General features: G+C 48.3%; 3 protein-coding genes across 3 annotated transcripts; 1 reads left to right on the top strand and 2 right to left on the bottom strand.

Annotated features, from left to right (window-relative positions):
• Window positions 1–114: 114 nt before the first annotated feature.
• Window positions 115–2,445, bottom strand: BHQ10_004651 (uncharacterized protein; the record flags this gene model as incomplete). Its single annotated transcript, XM_040877040.1, has 3 exons — window positions 115–197; window positions 265–2,292; window positions 2,349–2,445. The coding sequence occupies 3 exons, from the start codon at window positions 2,443–2,445 to the stop codon at window positions 115–117; spliced, it is 2,208 nt and encodes a 735-aa protein (XP_040733155.1).
• A 458-nt stretch (window positions 2,446–2,903) lies between these two features.
• Window positions 2,904–3,902, top strand: BHQ10_004650 (uncharacterized protein; the record flags this gene model as incomplete). Its single annotated transcript, XM_040877039.1, has 4 exons — window positions 2,904–2,920; window positions 2,981–3,111; window positions 3,163–3,263; window positions 3,330–3,902. The coding sequence occupies 4 exons, from the start codon at window positions 2,904–2,906 to the stop codon at window positions 3,900–3,902; spliced, it is 822 nt and encodes a 273-aa protein (XP_040733154.1).
• Window positions 3,903–4,323: 421 nt separating this feature from the next.
• On the bottom strand, window positions 4,324–16,025 carry BHQ10_004649 (uncharacterized protein; the record flags this gene model as incomplete). Its single annotated transcript, XM_040877037.1, has 4 exons — window positions 4,324–5,007; window positions 5,059–15,672; window positions 15,746–15,903; window positions 15,971–16,025. 4 exons carry the CDS (start codon window positions 16,023–16,025, stop codon window positions 4,324–4,326), a joined length of 11,511 nt encoding a protein of 3,836 aa, XP_040733153.1.
• Window positions 16,026–16,334: the final 309 nt, after the last annotated feature.

Here is a 16,334-nt window from a genome sequence, read left to right as displayed (position 1 = left end):
CGTGAGTTTTTCATCCCCAACCCAATACGCCCATCCGCTTCTCGCTCCCAATGCAATCAATAATAAACGGGAACCCCCCAAACCACTACGAAAATGAACATGCAGATAGGGACATCAATCAAGAACCATCAGGACGCCTAGATTGTACTCGTCTCGTCGGACTGCGTCGACTAGGAAGTTGCGCTTCATTTCCCCTGCTACTTCGTCGAATCGGTCCCTCGACTTCCATCTCTTCTGGTGAGTCAACCGAGGCCGAAGCCGTACCTGATCTCTGAGGTTTTTTACCTGCGCGTCGCGGGCGGACTTTATTCAGGGCTGTGCCCAGGAGGCCCTCTGCATGTGCGTCCAGTTCCGTTTCGACATCGTCTTCGGCATGGATGATTTCTTCGGTCAAGTTTGATCCATATGCGTCGTCGCGTGAGCGAGATGCCGCGTCCCGTCTTTGGCGTCCACTGTTGGCTGTTTTGATGGCTTTTATGCGGTTTTCCATAGACCATAGCTCCAATGCCCGGGCGAGAATGGTACCTGCAGTGCCGGCGCCGCCTGCTGCGTCGCCTCCGCTTACTCCGAGAACTCTTACAGCCTCGTGCAGGACAGTTACAGCATCCAGCGTCCGACCAAGTTGTAGGTAAACAAGACCGCGGGATGTATGAAGAGACCCAATCAACCCACGATCTTCGTACCCGGCCACTCCTGCCGATGTGGCCGAGGTACCTCCTATTGCGGCACTGTATCCGGTCGCACCGCCGCCTGCACCAACTCTTATACACTCATCGAACTGAGCTAGTGCGTCATTCAGTTCCCCCATACGTCTATAGGCATGTCCTAGATTCGCCCGAGTAGCCACCCATGCTCCGGGGTCGCATTGCAATGAGTTTGCTAATGCGAGCGCCTGATGGAATAGTTCCGCTGCAGGCTTGAAGTTGCCTTGATGGTATAGTACAACACCTAATTCATTTAGCACGAGGGGATCGCCACCGAGTGCCGGCAGTCCGCTAGATGGTCCTTTGGGGATGGTGGTCAAGGAGCCCGATGGCGATCCGGAAGACATAGAGTATGCTGCGCATAGATATTCATGCGCAAGAGACATATTGTTTAGGGCTAAATGCTGCATTCCCAGGAACAATTGTGGCAGATGACTACCCTGAAACAATCGCGCTGCAGTGCTGTACGCTGCAATCGCCTGGTCATGCTCTCCCTCAGCGGCGAAGGTATGTGCAAACCCAATCCAAGCTGGTGCTGAATGAGGATCTAGAAGTGAGGCTTTGGAGAAGAAACGTCGTGCTTCGGCAATTTTAGCCACGGAGAGATAATATACACCGATAGCCAAGTATGTGTATGGCTCCTCTGGAGCGTTGTCAGCCAAGGTATGCGATAATAAAAATAACGCATTGACGGCTCCAGTCTCATAAAGACAAGCCAGGTGCAACGGGTACACGGCGGGCGAATGTCCCAGGTTCTGACCTGGAATCACCGATGACTCGGTCATTGCTCCTGCCGTTTCAGGGGATGTGAGGATTGAAGAGGTGAGCTCCAAAGCTTCCAGAAATCGACATTGCGTATATAGTGCTTCAGCACGGGAAAGGAGAATATCGGGGTTGGTGGCGAGGTTGTAATGTGTCGACAGGGTCTCGGTGGCATCAGAAAGCGTAGCAGGAGAAGTATACTTGGATAGTCTCGTCGTATAAAGCATCTTCACGAAATGCGCGGCTTCTTGTGACTTTGATGGTTCCGAAGGTACAGTCACAGAATCAAAATCCAGTGATTCCAAAAATTCAAGCTCTTCGGCGGGAGACATGAGTGAGTTTTTCATGAGCTGATCAAAGGCTTCAAAACATTGAATGTCTATTCGAACAGCGTCTTTATAACAGTCCCGTGCACGGTCAAATGCATTTTGTTTCGCATAACAGAGCCCACGTAGATAGCACATTGCTGCCTCGAAACGTATATTATTAGCATCTTCTCGATCCCGTTCTTCACTTCTGTCCGCGCGGTCCGATCTTGACGCAGCCGTTTTCCCATTCCTAAGCGTTACATGGCTATGACCGTTCAAATGTTGTATTTTTCGCCGACTATGACCTGCCGTTGTGATAAGGTGGGTTGGATTCTGGTCTCCGAGGATGTTGAGAGCAGCTTCGAACTTGTTTTGTTTGATGTAACAATGGGCGGCGAGATATTTACATGATGTGCTTCGAGATACCAGGTCTTTCCGGGAGAGTAGAGCTAGGGCTCGAGTGAAGTTGTTATTGTTGAAATGAACCTGCGCAAGCCAAAAGGCGTCGGCATCGCTGTCTGCAGTGTTGACCGGTCAGTGCGGGTCTAAAATGACTTTCACAACGAACACAGACTTGTCAACGCTAGGACCTTGTCCCCGATATAGATGGCAGAGTCGTTCTGACCTCTGTTCAGAGCATCCTGTCGCCAACCGCGGAGGAACTTCTCCATGTCTTATTGATGTGCTGGAAGGCGAGAGCACGCGGGCAGTGAAAGTATCATATGGAGGAGGCGTTTTAAACAGTCGGTAAATTCTCAGTTCGTAAGCTATGGGTAGTGTGTTATCTTTGAGACAGCCATTAAGCAGCTGTGTAGTCATAGAATCATAACAATGTGGTCAATAATTGAAGTTATTATATTGAATATTTATCGCAGGCGCGACGCGGGATGGAGAAAGCAGATCAACAATTGGCCCAAGCGTCAGCCTCCGCGGAAACTATGGTTTGATGCCTCAGGCAGCAGTCTTGGCCTGCTTATCGCTATCTCTTACTTGACCTTCAAGATATTCATCTCCGCCACTTCACCCTCATCGCTCACGACGCAATTTACACAGCTCATCTTGTGAGACTAACACATTAATTCTCTCTATTCTTCCTGCTCAGTTATAAAACGCTCAATAAAAAGCCACTATGTCCGAGCGTAAAGTGTATGCAAACCCAATTATTCGCATCCAACTTCTCAAAGGAATTTAGCTAACAGGTCACAGCTTGACCAAGTACTACCCCCCGGACTTCGATCCGTCGGCGATTACACGAACCAAGAAGGTGCCCGGTGCGAAACAGAAACTCCTGACTGTCCGTTTGATGGCACCTTTCTCAATGCGCTGCACGAGTTGTGGTAAGCTTTAGCATATCGGCTGTCGCAATAAGTCTGCTAATCGAGTGTTAGGTGAATATATCTACAAAGGTCGAAAGTTCAACGCTCGAAAAGAAACTACAGAAGAGAAATATCTTTCTATCACTATATACCGATTTTATATACGTTGCACGGTACGGACACTTGCCTTGTACATATGCTTCATTGTGTCACGCGATTTCTAACTTGTTATACCACAGAGATGTTCCGGCGAAATCACATTCAAAACCGACCCCAAAAACATGGACTACGTCTGCGAGCGTGGCGCAAAACGCAACTTTGAGCCCTGGCGCAATGCCCAAGCCGACAACTTGAACGAAACCGAGGAAGAAACACTAGACCGCTTAGAGCGCGAAGAAAACGAAGAACTCGAACAACTCGAGCGCGATAAGATGGCCGAACTCGAAGAGAAAATGCTCGACTCCAAGCGCGAAATGGCCGTTGCCGACGCGCTTGATGAGATTCGTACAAGGAATGCGCGTATCCAGAGAGGAGAAGCGCTTGGGGAAGATGTTGCTTTGTCGTACGTCAAGGATGATGCTGAGGAGGCGAGATTGCAGGCTGAGAAGGAGGATGCGGAGGTTGCGCGGAGGGCTTTTATGACTTCGACGGGGGAGAAGGTTAAACGGATCGTGGAGGATGAGGAGGAGACGACGGCGGCAAGGAAGACAGAAGAGGCTCCGGCTCCGGCTGTAACGTTTACGAAAGCGAGGAAGCCGAAGAAGCCGTTCAATGCAGGCTTAGGTATTAAGAAGAAGCCGGCATTAGTTTAGTTTAGTTTGTATAGTATTATCTTTTCTAAGGTGTAGGCGCTTCATATATGCCATCATTTAGCGTTGAAAGGTAGCTAAAGACAACAGTCGATTATTTCAAACGACCTAACTGATTGTACTACTTTGGCTTACTCATAGGAAAATTGGTAGTGGGCTAAACTGTAGATTGACTGGGTTCACCTACACATACATGAAAAGAAAAAAATACAAACAAGAAGGAATCATCAACCTGATTCATCAGGAATACCCGGCTCCGTTCCCATAATCCCAAACGCCATTGCTGAGATGATCGATAGTGGTAGTATAAAAAGAAACATGAAGTAGCAAAATACAAAAACATATCATCAACCACTGGAAAAAGCCCAGTGAAGACCCTTTAACTATTCAACTCCCGCATTTCTTTAGAAATCATGGAAATGGATTACAAATATGGCATCCAGAGAGCATCGGCAGCAGCCAGAGATTGAGGATTGACGGCCTTCGAGATGAGATCGATGGTGGTCTGGTTGGCAGGCAAGTTGCCCTCTGGGGGACTAGCGAGGCTGATAGCACGATTGACGATGATGGCACTGTTGCTCTGGACCAGCTCGCGTAGCTGATTTTCCGAGACGTTTCCACGATGATGAGCCGTAGCCCAAAAAATCATCTCTTCGCGTACAAAGAGACTGAGCTGTTGCTCCAATTCATGACGTGGCTCTGTAAGACAGCGAGCAATGGCCATAAGAGCACAGGCAAAGACACCTTCGGTAGCAATAGGTCCCATCAAGGTCTGAATATTAGGAGTAAGACGGAAAGGAACTTGTTCTGGGTTGAAGAAGAAGGCCTTCGTTGGGTTGATGCTTGGGATCAACTCAGAGCCCCAAATGTCACCCGTGGCACGAGAAATAGAAATCTTGTTAGGGTACCGGTTGCCAATATGCATGACATAGGTCATGAAACAAATGGTAGCGTACTGGTATGAGAATTGGCGACGGAACAACCAGAAGTCCGCGTAGTTCGGGTAAGTCTTTTGGAAGTAATCCAACATGACCGTATTTGGTACCCATTTCTCCTGGATTGCAGTGAGGATTTCCGTTCTAAGTACATGCTGTTGTTCCATAGAACGCTTTGAAATGTCAGAATTAAGATTTTTGTAAAGTTCAGATTTGAAACTCACGCTCTGTTTCATCTCAGCAAGCCCGCGCATCTTTTCCATTGTGAAAAGCACAGGCTCATCTTTGTTAATGCCTTCTCGCCTACAGTAGTCTTCGTATATGCCTTGCATGGAAATGTATGATGGATCATCGCGTACTAAGCGAATATGAGGAGCAACGGGAACCATCAGCGGCAGATGGAAGTAAAGATTGCGACGTCTGCTTTCTTTACGCTTGGCCAAAACACCGTTGAAGATGCGGAAGAGTTGTAGAATGCGCTCTTCACGGCGGCAATGGCGGGCTGCAGGGTGTTGAACAGCAAAAGGATGAATGCTTCCATCAAGACCGCGAATCTTGAGACGGCGATGACAAACACCAATGCCCCGAACCAAGTCCACATCTGGCAAGAAGCGGTCGATGCGAACAAAGTCTTGGTTCTTATCCTTATGCAAGAGATACTGTCCAGGAACCTCGACTTCCTCAAACTTCAAGAATCTAAATTCGCTGAGATGAGGAGAGTACACTTCGAGAGACTGCGACTGTGGACGGCGATCAAGCTTTTCTTCGAATTTGTCGCGCCAACGTCGCAGTTTCTGCACATACTCGAACATTGTGATCTTCTTAACCACAAAATCGGCTTCGAAAGATTTGCGAATATGCGCAGGAAGAATAGTCTCGGCGAATCKGGTGATATTGGCTTCCGTGGCAGGCGGTAGCTTGAAATCTTGAGCGTAAGCTACAGGTGTGCGGCCGACATATGCAAGGCCATCGTTCAATAATGCCACGATCAAGCGATGAGCATCTTCATCAGGGGGACATTTGAAGTTCTTTTGGATTTGATCAACCATGGTCTCCATCGAAAGTGCCAACAGCGGGAAAGCTGTCTTCAAGCCTGCCATAATCTCCTCCGAGTACTCCCATGGTTTCTTGAGAGGCTCCTTCTCCGCTTCTCCAGGATTTGCGGGCTGTGCGGAATTCTGAGCTGGAGCCTGTCCTTGAGCCTGGTTCTGTTGCTGGGGTTGAGTTTGAACTTGTCCTTGTGCTGGTGTCTGTTGCTGTGCTGGACTCTGGGTTGGTGCTGAAGCCTGTGCGTGAGGCTGGCCATTAGGCTGAGCAGCAGCATTCTGAGGGGTAGCAGTATTGGCAACAGCAGGAGAAGACTGTGGATTCTCTTCACCGGCCGCAGTTCCAGGTCGTGCGGCTTCCACCTTCGTATTGGGCGATGCCTGTTGCTTAGCCCTGTTGAGCTTCTCTTGCTTCGCCTCTTGTGTCTTCTTGATACTGATCATATCTTCCCTATTCGTGCGAAGCAAAAAGAACAAGGCTTGTGGATAAAGTTTGGCAATCTTGACCAACACCGCCTTGCACAGACGGGCCTCACGACGACTAAGGCTTGTGAGAAGCTGTGGGATGAATGTGATCCAATACCACACTGGAGTATCGCCCTTGAAATTTTCAAACGCACTTGAGACACGGCCTTCTTCGTTATCAAGGCTGAGCAACCAAAGGATACGACTGAGCAATTTCCTAGATTTGGCGTTCTTGTAGAGTCCAGCAGCTTCGAGATAGCAGCTGACTGCGTTGCCTGCGAGCTCATAGTCTGTTGGGTCCATCTTGAAACGTTGATCATTGAACTGTCCCCATTCTGCCCATGCTTTCGCAAGCTTGAGATCGTAATAGAGTGCAACACCAAACGAGTCATTAGCTTCTTCAACATTGTTCAATTTTGCCAGAAACATTCCCTTGAGAGTGTAGAACTCGGCTTTCTGCTGTGCACCAAAGTAATTGAGGTTGGTGTTGTTGATAACATCGAGGCCACTGGAAAGCTCTTTGGGGTTTTGATAGTGGCACTTCGCTTGTTCCCTCAATTTCAAGAAAGCTTCTTGAATCTCAATGTTGGGCAAAGTATAAATCCGGCTCAATTGATTGATGCAAACGTCTGGCATTTGATGTTTACGAGCAACATGAGCAAATCGATTGATGATCCACGCCGTCTCGTGATAACCGCGATAGGCGTATGAGTTGCTTGCGACATTGTTTGTCTGGGGTGGCAGCAAGCCGAGATAGGTAGCGTTGATCAGTTGGAAAATGTGTTGACGCCATGTAACCAGATCCTGCCAGGCATTGATATCGTCCCAGACATTGGGTAATCGGTCTCGCCAGGTACCCAAAAGCAACTTCAGTTCGGCTGATTTGGTGTCCAAGTTCCGTTCATTTGTCTGAGACAGGCTGTTGCAAATCACACTAGCGTCATGCAGCTCGACTAGTTGTTGGAAGTGCTGCAAAATCGGAATGTGGGCGTTGGTGATCCTCTTCGGAAGTTGGTGCCACTTGCGAATGGACAGTTGGATTGACTCGTCGCAGATATTGTTGAACTCCTGAATACCGTCCTTCTTAAGGTGGAAGTTGAGTAGCGACATGAAGGCTTGGAAGAATGTGCGACGTGGAGTGGGAGCATCAGAGACCGATTTGATAAGGGAATCCAACTGTTCGCGGTTGTTGTCACTCTGCCAGTTCTCAATGTTTCTCCAGGCTGCTTCGAGAAGAAGATCGTTGAGATTCTCGTGTTTGGCAAAGTCACTCAAGATTTCCCACTGCTGGAGCTTCTGAGCACAGATGAGCCAGTGATCTTCCCAGAGGTAATATTCTCCCTGTGAGAATGGCATGGCGCCGGAGCGAGCCTTGATTTGAGCGTTCTCGTACAATTGCTGGGCCTTGTCCCACATGCCATGTTGTTCGTAGGACAAGGCTGCGTTTGTCTCCACAAATTTGCATCGTCTTCGCCAGGTACCATAGAAGAAATCGTCCTCCTGAAGACCAGCGAATATCTCAACAAGTGCATCAAGGGTGCTTTCTCGCACTACAGGAGTGTCGATGGTGGGTTTATTTGCAGATTCTTCTAAGTACACTGCGGATGTATACCAGGCGTCATATGTCCTACTCAAGAACTTCATGACATGTGGTGGAACTTTGAACCGAGGCGTGGACCGCACAGCTCCCTCAAGAAGTGCCTGCACAACGTTGGGTCTCTTATCAATCTGCCTCTGATGGTACTCTCGAGTAAGAAGAGTGACCATGCCTTTCTCTAGATCAATGCGTTCATCTTTTGACAAGGTTGACCATATCGTGGGAAACAAGGTAGTCCACAGCTTGTATGATGTCTTGGGATCGGTATGCTGGAGCTGGCACAGAGGCTCAAGGAGATCCCGTGTTCTCACGTCTCCAATGTCAGCAGCAAAACGTTTGCACTCAGCGACAAGGCTCTCTAGTTGATTGTCGACTATCACATCTGCTTTTCTAGGATCTTGTTCGGCGGCACTGAACAGGAATGATATCGGATACACGGTCATATCATCGGGTAATAACCGAGCAGGCGTGTTCATGTCCACAGAACCCATGAGAAGATGCCCAGCTTGTGCCAGCCAGAACGAATCGGCAAGTGTATCCCAATTCTGCGAAGTCATGACGTAGCTTAGTCGAGAGCTGGCTGTGCGAGTCAAGCTCTTATCGAAGATTGTGATGAATCGATTTCGCATTTCCACATCTTGGGCACGCGTACCGATCAGGAAAGCATGCTCCAGTCTGACTGTTAGTTCAGTTCGTGTGATTTTGTTATCCTCATAGATGCGAATGACCAAATTGAGGAACTTCTTGAGCATTGTTTGATCGGGACGAGTTTCGAAGAGCAACATCTTATGGAGAACAGCGGTCTTTTCTTTAAGCGTTGGCCATGACTCTGTGGAGTGGAAAATCCAAGATTCAACCATTCCAAGCACCTTGCTGCAGAGTTTGATGTTTTGTGACCGCTCAACAAGTTGGGCAAGAACACTAAGGAACGGCCGGCGTTGGTCACCAAGATTGGACATGCGAATGGAGATCACATCAATAGTTTTCAAAATGAGGTCAACCCCAATTTCAAACTCCTGTTGATCCGAAGTACCATTTTCTCCCTGCTTGATTCCAGGAAGCTGACCAGAAGGTATGTTGGTAGCATAAGCAGCAACGTGTTCCTTTGCTAATTTCTGGGAGAAGGCTTTCATCACTTGAGGAATATGTGCATCGATTTCTGCGGGTCTGCTTGAGGATAGAGTCCATAACACGTTGAGACTGGAGACGTAGTTGTTGTTAGAGAGTCCCTCGGTGGCGATCGCAGACAAGAAAGTCACGAATTCTGACGGAGAACTATCCATGTCCATACCATCTTCCTCCTCTGGCTGATCTTCAGGAAGAGCGTCTAACACTCGCTTGATGGGAGGTGAAATTTTGGGAGACAAGTTCGCATCTTCGTCTGTGCCATGCAAGCAGTCCTGAATCTCCGGATTATCCGAGCGTAATGGCTTCTCAAAGAGCTTTTGAATCAATGGCAACCTGTTGATAATCCATTCATCCGGCTTAGACGCAATGAGTACACGGAGGATTTGCAAAGTATTAATCATGCTAGTCGTTTGCTTCTCATCAGGTTTCTCGGCTTTCTCGCCCGTGAGGATCGGCTCGGTGACTTTTGGATACAAATCGATATCCAGATCGCCCCAATATTCCGGTTGAAGTAGATTTGTCAATAGCTGCATCGCTTTCTTGACCATGTCTCCTGTGACAACTGGAGGTTGAGGCTTCACTGTAGTAAGATCGCGAAGCTTGAATGCTGGGACAGGATACCGCTCGGGAAGTGTGGTTATGAAGGTAATCAGATACTTGATGAGCGCCGCTCGCATTTCTGGCGGGACGCTGTACTCAGTCTTTGATGGCAAGGAAAGGGACTCGGGTTGGGAAGTTTCATCGAGTTTGCGCTTTCTCGAGTTTGGGGATTCCGATGCGGTACCCCCAGGGTTACTTGCACGGACTCTCTTCTCTTCCCAGTGCCAGATGAGTCCAATGAGATTGAGAGCCAATTTTTTGCTTTCGCTCGAAGGATTTGGTGGAGCAGCAATTTTACTCAACGATGGCACGATAAGAGGAATGAAGTGTTCTCGAGAATCATAGAAGAGTTCTGGTTGTCGGACGAGGAACTGGAAGATACTCATGACTTGCTGCAAGTTCGCCGTCTCTTCTGCGAGAATGCGACGCGGCCACTTAGCCCAGATTGGGTATCGGAGATCGGGCGCCTGTTGCGAAGTTGGATTGGGCGCTGCAATCCTTGTGGGCATGATAGGAGCAAGAACGTCAAGAGCCTGGGTCACTAGAGCTTTGCCTTCGTTTTGATGCGCTCTTAATAGAGCCACATAAACTTGGATCACGATCTTGAAGGGAGTTTCATAATAAGCAATAAAGTAGCTGATAAGCACGTACGCGCCGTACTTGTTGATGATATCTTCTAGACGGATATAATTCCACGCGAATTTGATGATATCCTTGCGCGACTCCTGGACAGTTTGAGAGTGATATTTGATCAAAAGGGCAGACAGCTGTAGGAGCTCCATGCGCGAATGATCCACACCGGGCTGATTTGATTCCTCTGTGATATCGCCAACCTGTGGTCGCCATAAACGATTCTGGATCGATTCCGTCATACTCTTGTCCATCAGTTTGGGAATGTTTGGTGGACTGTTCCAGTTCGCTTGTACATCCATGGCAAAGATGGGATTCACGAGGTTATGGAAGGCGTATGTTTTCATCCTCTGAGATGACGTACGTTGCCCATATAAGTCAAGACATCTCATAATGACAGACCTCCTATAATCAATGGACTCATTTGTTATGATGTGCTTGTAAATGAATTTCGGGAAAGCAAGAGTCCTCTTCAACTCGTCAGCGGACAACCCGCCAATAACCTCAAATAGGAAGTCGAGATCTTGAAGTGAATCGGCTAGATAGATCGTGAAAACGTCCATCAACTGATCCTCGGCCTGCTCAACTCTCAACCGCTCGCTAGCGGGAAGCTTGTCGTTTCGCAATTTGATCTCAAGATCTCGGCCAACACTAAGTAGCTTCGGTCGAAGACTAGGCTGGTTCAAGAGCCATTTCTTCATCGGTTCGTGCGTACAAACAGAATGAACGACGTATATCGCATTGATTGCTGCTGTGTTCTTTTCATCGCTTGGCTCTGTACCGAAAGCTGCATTCATGAAGCCTTCGGTGTCTGCAATGACGGCAGATCGAAGCACTGCGCTGTCCGAATCAGCTAGCACCTGGCCAAAAAAGCGACCATAACGCTCGTCATTGAAGCGCTGTTGGAAAAAAGCCCAGCTCTCCTTGGGATAACGGTTCAGGTACTTCACGAGAGGTTTGCGGAATGGGCTGTTCGAAGTACGACGTAGCTTCTCTTCCAAATCAATAACCTTGTTGACTAAGCTCTCCATGAAAGTCGTGGCTGCAGGCGGAAGAAGGTGGAAAATGTTAAAGATTGAAGCGACGATTTTCATCACCGGATTCTGCTCGACAAGGTTGAACGAAACTTTTTGTAGCGTGGCGTCGTCTGCAATGACTTTCATGTGCTCCAGAAGACGCTGTCCGATTTCAACCTTGAAGTAATTGGTCAGCAGGGTCAGAAGTCTAGCCAAGCCATCGAGACCAGCAACAGTCAACCGCTTGGGATCCTGTAGATTCATGAGGATAGGGCGAAGACCATTCTGAAGCAGGTCTTTCGGCAACTTGTTTGTCTGTGTGAGTACATCGCGCAGGCCAGCATTTGCAGCTTCAATGATCTCCGGAGATTTTGAATACAAAGATTTGAAGAAGACAGAAATGACCCTGCTTCGGCTACTAGCGTTAGGACCAGCACCAAATTCGGGGAAACTCATGGCCATCGAAAGTAGGCGAAGACACGCTACTCGAAGATTGACAATCATATCCGCATTTTTGAACTCATTTGGCTTGGAGGCTAGAGATTCGTCCTCTGCATCAGCTAAAGCCAGGGACTCCAACATCAAGCGGTTCAGGGCCTCGTTGAAGACAACAATGTTCTTGTGGAGACTAAGGCAGAACGTAATGGCGTCAATGAATCCAATTTGCACAGGGAAAGGAAGAGCTCGGAGAGGTTTATTGAAGATCGATTGTAGCAGACGGTCCTTGACCGGTAGCATGAGCTCATGCGCCTCACAGCCAATTACTTCGGCAAGTGTGGAAAATGATTTCTGTGACGTCTCTCGAACGTGCTTATTCATGTGTGACAACTCATAGATGAAAAAGCCACAGAGCATATAGAGACGACTCTTTTCGTTCTTCAAGTCATCCTTTGAGATGCCCTTGTTGCACCGTCTAAGAATAAGCTCCAAGGTTGCCTGTGCTCTGATACGAGTACTTGCAGGAAGATCAGCAGGCGTGTCTTTGATGACATACATCAAGGCGCGGACAAAGTCGGATTGTCGCTCAAATAGCCAGCTATCACCCAAGTCTAGCTCGGTAGCCAGAAGATGGATACCTAGGCTACCTCCAGCTTTAGTGAACCATTCTTCGCTGTGACAGCTATGGCAGAACACACGACCCAGGTGTTGCCAGAATGGTAACTTGGCAGCTTTGTCGGCACCGCCGAAGATGACACCAGCAGCCGCCTTGATGTCTTCCATAGCCCGTTTGGCGGAGTCTCGCATTTTGGCATCGTCAGATGACAAACAGTCCACGATGACATTCGCAAGCAAACGAGAATCCAAGTAGACAGGACCTTCGCCACTGTTCACATCAAACGGTCGTCGAGTATGTCTAGCCTGTGCCAATGCTCGACCCACTTCAACAACGACTACATGACGGCAGACATCTGCAACAAAGCTGGTCGCAGTTTGCTCAAGATCGAGAATGGAAGTCGCAAAGAAACATGCCTTGAGCAGCTTTTTCAAGCTTTCCTCTTGGATGAGCTTCTTCGGGATCGAGCTGGATCTCTCGGATTTATCAAATATGTCAGCAGGCCCCTGGATTTTGCTCTCCAAAAGATCATCGGCTTGAAGGCGAATAAGGGATGCAAGGTCCTCGGGCAGGTTGTCATAGCCAATATAAAGCTTCAGCTGAGAGCTGAGCATACGGAAAGCCTGCTGCTTGTAATATGCGTCTGAAGCTTTTGCTGCGGGTGTCTTTGGGATTTCCATCAGCTTTGCGTAGGCTACATCGACGCCAATCTCGACTGGGAACGGTCGCTTCTCGTTTGGTCCGATCAACCTGACATCAAAACTAGGAACTTCGTCGGCGAACTGCTGGAAAGACAGTTCTGGTGGGTGATTCAAGAATTTGCGGTTGCGACCACCCAATTTACCCAGGATCCGCATCGTCGTGTGGGAGTGAAAATGGCTGTAAGGGTGTGGTCGTAAGTGATCCCAGAGTGCGGTCATCAATTCATCCATGATAGGCGCCATGATGGGGTCCAAGTAATCGGCTGTTAAATTGTCCACGCACAATTCAAGAGTACGCAATCCTTGCCCAACTAAATCCGAGTCTGCTCTCAAAGCAACCACGATTGGGCGCATTAAATGACTAAGGTGAGGAAGGAGATGACTTAGACGTGCCGGCACAGTCAAAGTTAGCTCGACGTAGAGATCGCGTTCTTGAGGCTTGCGAGCGCCCAATAAAAGATTGTTAAAAGTCTCCAAAAGCATCTCCAATAGTGGAAGCAATTCCTTGTATAGCAATTCGAACCTCCCACCACCGATGCTGCGGAAGAGTGAACGTAGCAGAAGGAAGTAATTCATTGGCTCTTCGGCGGTCACAGATAACTCGATGCATTTCGTGACAATTTTGGTGACGTGGGGATAGAGAACCTGCTCGTTTTGGTTTGAGAAAAGAGTGACGGCCATGAAAGACAATTTGAACATCCTCAGGAGAATCTTGGCCTTTGCCATGTCTGACGTTCCGACTTCTTGTATACGATCCATCAGGTATTGGAGGACCATACCAGAGAAGGCAGGAGAGGTTGCTTCACTTGCAAGGAAAAATTGTGGCAAGTGAATGAGAGCAGGGTGCTCGAACATTAATTCGTGAAGATAAGGAATCTCACTGTGAAAGACTTCATGGAAGGTCGCCGTGTCAATGCAATGGAATACTGTTCCAAAGCTCTCAAGAAGTTCCTTCTCTTGAGGGCCCATAGGAGCAGTATACTGGCTGGCAAGGTACTCAAATGAAGAAGAGTAGTTGATGTCAGGTGCAGGTTGATCGACGCCGTAGTAACGGAAGACACGGGCACCTTCATGGAAGAGCTTCTTGATGACTTTGACCTCTTCGGCATTGTAACCATACGACACCTCTGGCCAGTTAATCGGTGTGTTACTGGGATCGATTTGTATGTGTGTCGGATTGCAATTCTTCAATTGGTGGAAGATGTTTTTCAAGCCATTGATCAGGTTCTTGAACAGGAACAAATTGTCCGAAACTGGATCACCACCTCGATCGCGAGGATTAGAAGTCTTGATGGGAACAGCTGTGAAAATGTCGATTTCGTCCCAGTCTGGAGGCGAGTCGCGATCGGAAAGATAGTTCTCAGGAGTTGAGTCTGTACGCTCTTTGTTTGCGCGGGAAACTTTGACGGCATTATCAAATTGGTAATTCATAGCGGCAAATTTGTCTCCAATGGCATCTAGAATCATGATAAGGTAGTACCGGGCATCTTGCTTGTCTTCCAGCTTCGAGATTTTCTCAGCCATGTTCAACAACAACTTTGCACTCATTGTCTGGAAACTGGTTCCTGGGAACTCGTCATGAAGATTCTTGGTGTATACTTCCACAGTCTTGCGAATCTGGTTTCTCGTAAGATGGTCTCGCACATGGTGAATCAAGTCGGCAAGCATGCTATATGCAAGAGGTCGCATAGTCTCGTAAACCGTCAAACCATCTCCGATAAGTGTCCGCTCATCCAAGAGCTGGTCGATTGTAACAAGAAATATCCGTCGATAGTTAAAGTTGATGATGTGACGGATGGCGACCAGCAGCTCCTTCCTCGCGCTGGACTTCTCACGTGGACAATCTTGCAACAGCCGAACAACAACTCCAGGAAGCGTTGGCAAGAAATCCTGCAAATGATTTGCATACATACGGAGAAGATAGGCAAGGAAACTCATTGTTTTGACTTGAGCGGTGATAAATTCGCCAAAAGCAGCTCGATTTTTGATCTCCTTGCACACCCCAGTGAACAGTTTTCCCTGAGCATGGGCTTCCGCATGTGCTCTCTCCTGTGGTTTAGCTTGTAGGAGCAAGATGCTCTTGATCAGCGGGACGAATAGCTTTACATTGGCATTTACCGTGGTACGATGCGCCTGGAAGATAGAAACGACAATGATGGGGCATTCGGCTAACACCTTGAACGACTGCATTCCCTTTTGAAGATGATGATTCGCCTGTTGATCGGAACCCAGCTCTGAGACTGAGGTACTGGGAGAAGATGGTCGCGGAGATTGAAAGGTTTGAGAAACGGCACCCGGTGTCGAAGGCATACCAGGTGTTGTGCCTTGTGCTGGTGTATCGAACGTGTCCCGCACCACTTCCTCCATACCCTGAAACATCTCCTGGATGAGTTCGAGGAAAGGCTGGACTCGCGACGCTGTTGCCTTGACCTGGTTGCGCACCAGATCCATGATGGTCTTCATACACAGGACGGCATTTTCTTCATTCTCAACTCTGACGAGCTGCATCAAGGTATCCACCATGTCAACTGCGAAGGGCTCGACATCGGGCGAAGCTGTGGGCAGACGATGCAACGTTTCGAGAAGGCAGTTTCGTAATTTCTAGTCGCGAGGCATGGTCTTAGTATCAACTGCTCTCCCTTCAACCGACAGACTGGAACCTTCGAGGACTTACATGATCGAATGAGGAAGTTGTGAATACCGGGTCCCCCTTCAAAAGATTCTTGAAAACAGGCCATAGCTTCGTCAGAAATATAGAATAGCTAGGACCAGAGCAAAAGGTTTCCATAGTATCTCGCAGCTCGACGGCGACATTTGCTCTCTTCGCAACTTCTAAAAGCACAACGTCAATATCAATATTGCAATTAATATTTCTGGCACGCTAGGAAGTCCATCTTACCCCATTTCTCATTAGTGAGATTCCTCACAAAGGTATCAATCTTTGCCTCCGTCATGATTACGATGACGAGTGATCAGAGATCACTGTGTGCTATTGACTCGAAATGTGTGACAGCAAGCAAGCTTCTTTCTCCATTCAGATGCCAGGCCAACGGGCCGGCATGTCCTTCGAAAGGAATCGCAATTCGATGACTCTAATCCGAGAAGCTGCAATACATATGGCGCGAGTACGATTCGTGGAAAAAAGCGATTTGCGCACGAGGCTGTAAGTAGAAGGTTTGGGAAAAAGGCAGCTCGGAGCTCTGAAAACGATCGACTCGAACGGACTTTTTCAGGAATGCAAAAGGGTTTCTGTCGCGGTTAAT

This window comes from Talaromyces amestolkiae, assembly GCF_001896365.1.
Source record: "Talaromyces amestolkiae strain CIB chromosome Unknown scaffold8.1, whole genome shotgun sequence".
NCBI classification, from domain to species: domain Eukaryota; kingdom Fungi; phylum Ascomycota; class Eurotiomycetes; order Eurotiales; family Trichocomaceae; genus Talaromyces; species Talaromyces amestolkiae.
Note: the sequence above shows the minus strand (reverse complement) of the source record. Positions and strands in the feature narration are given on the sequence as shown.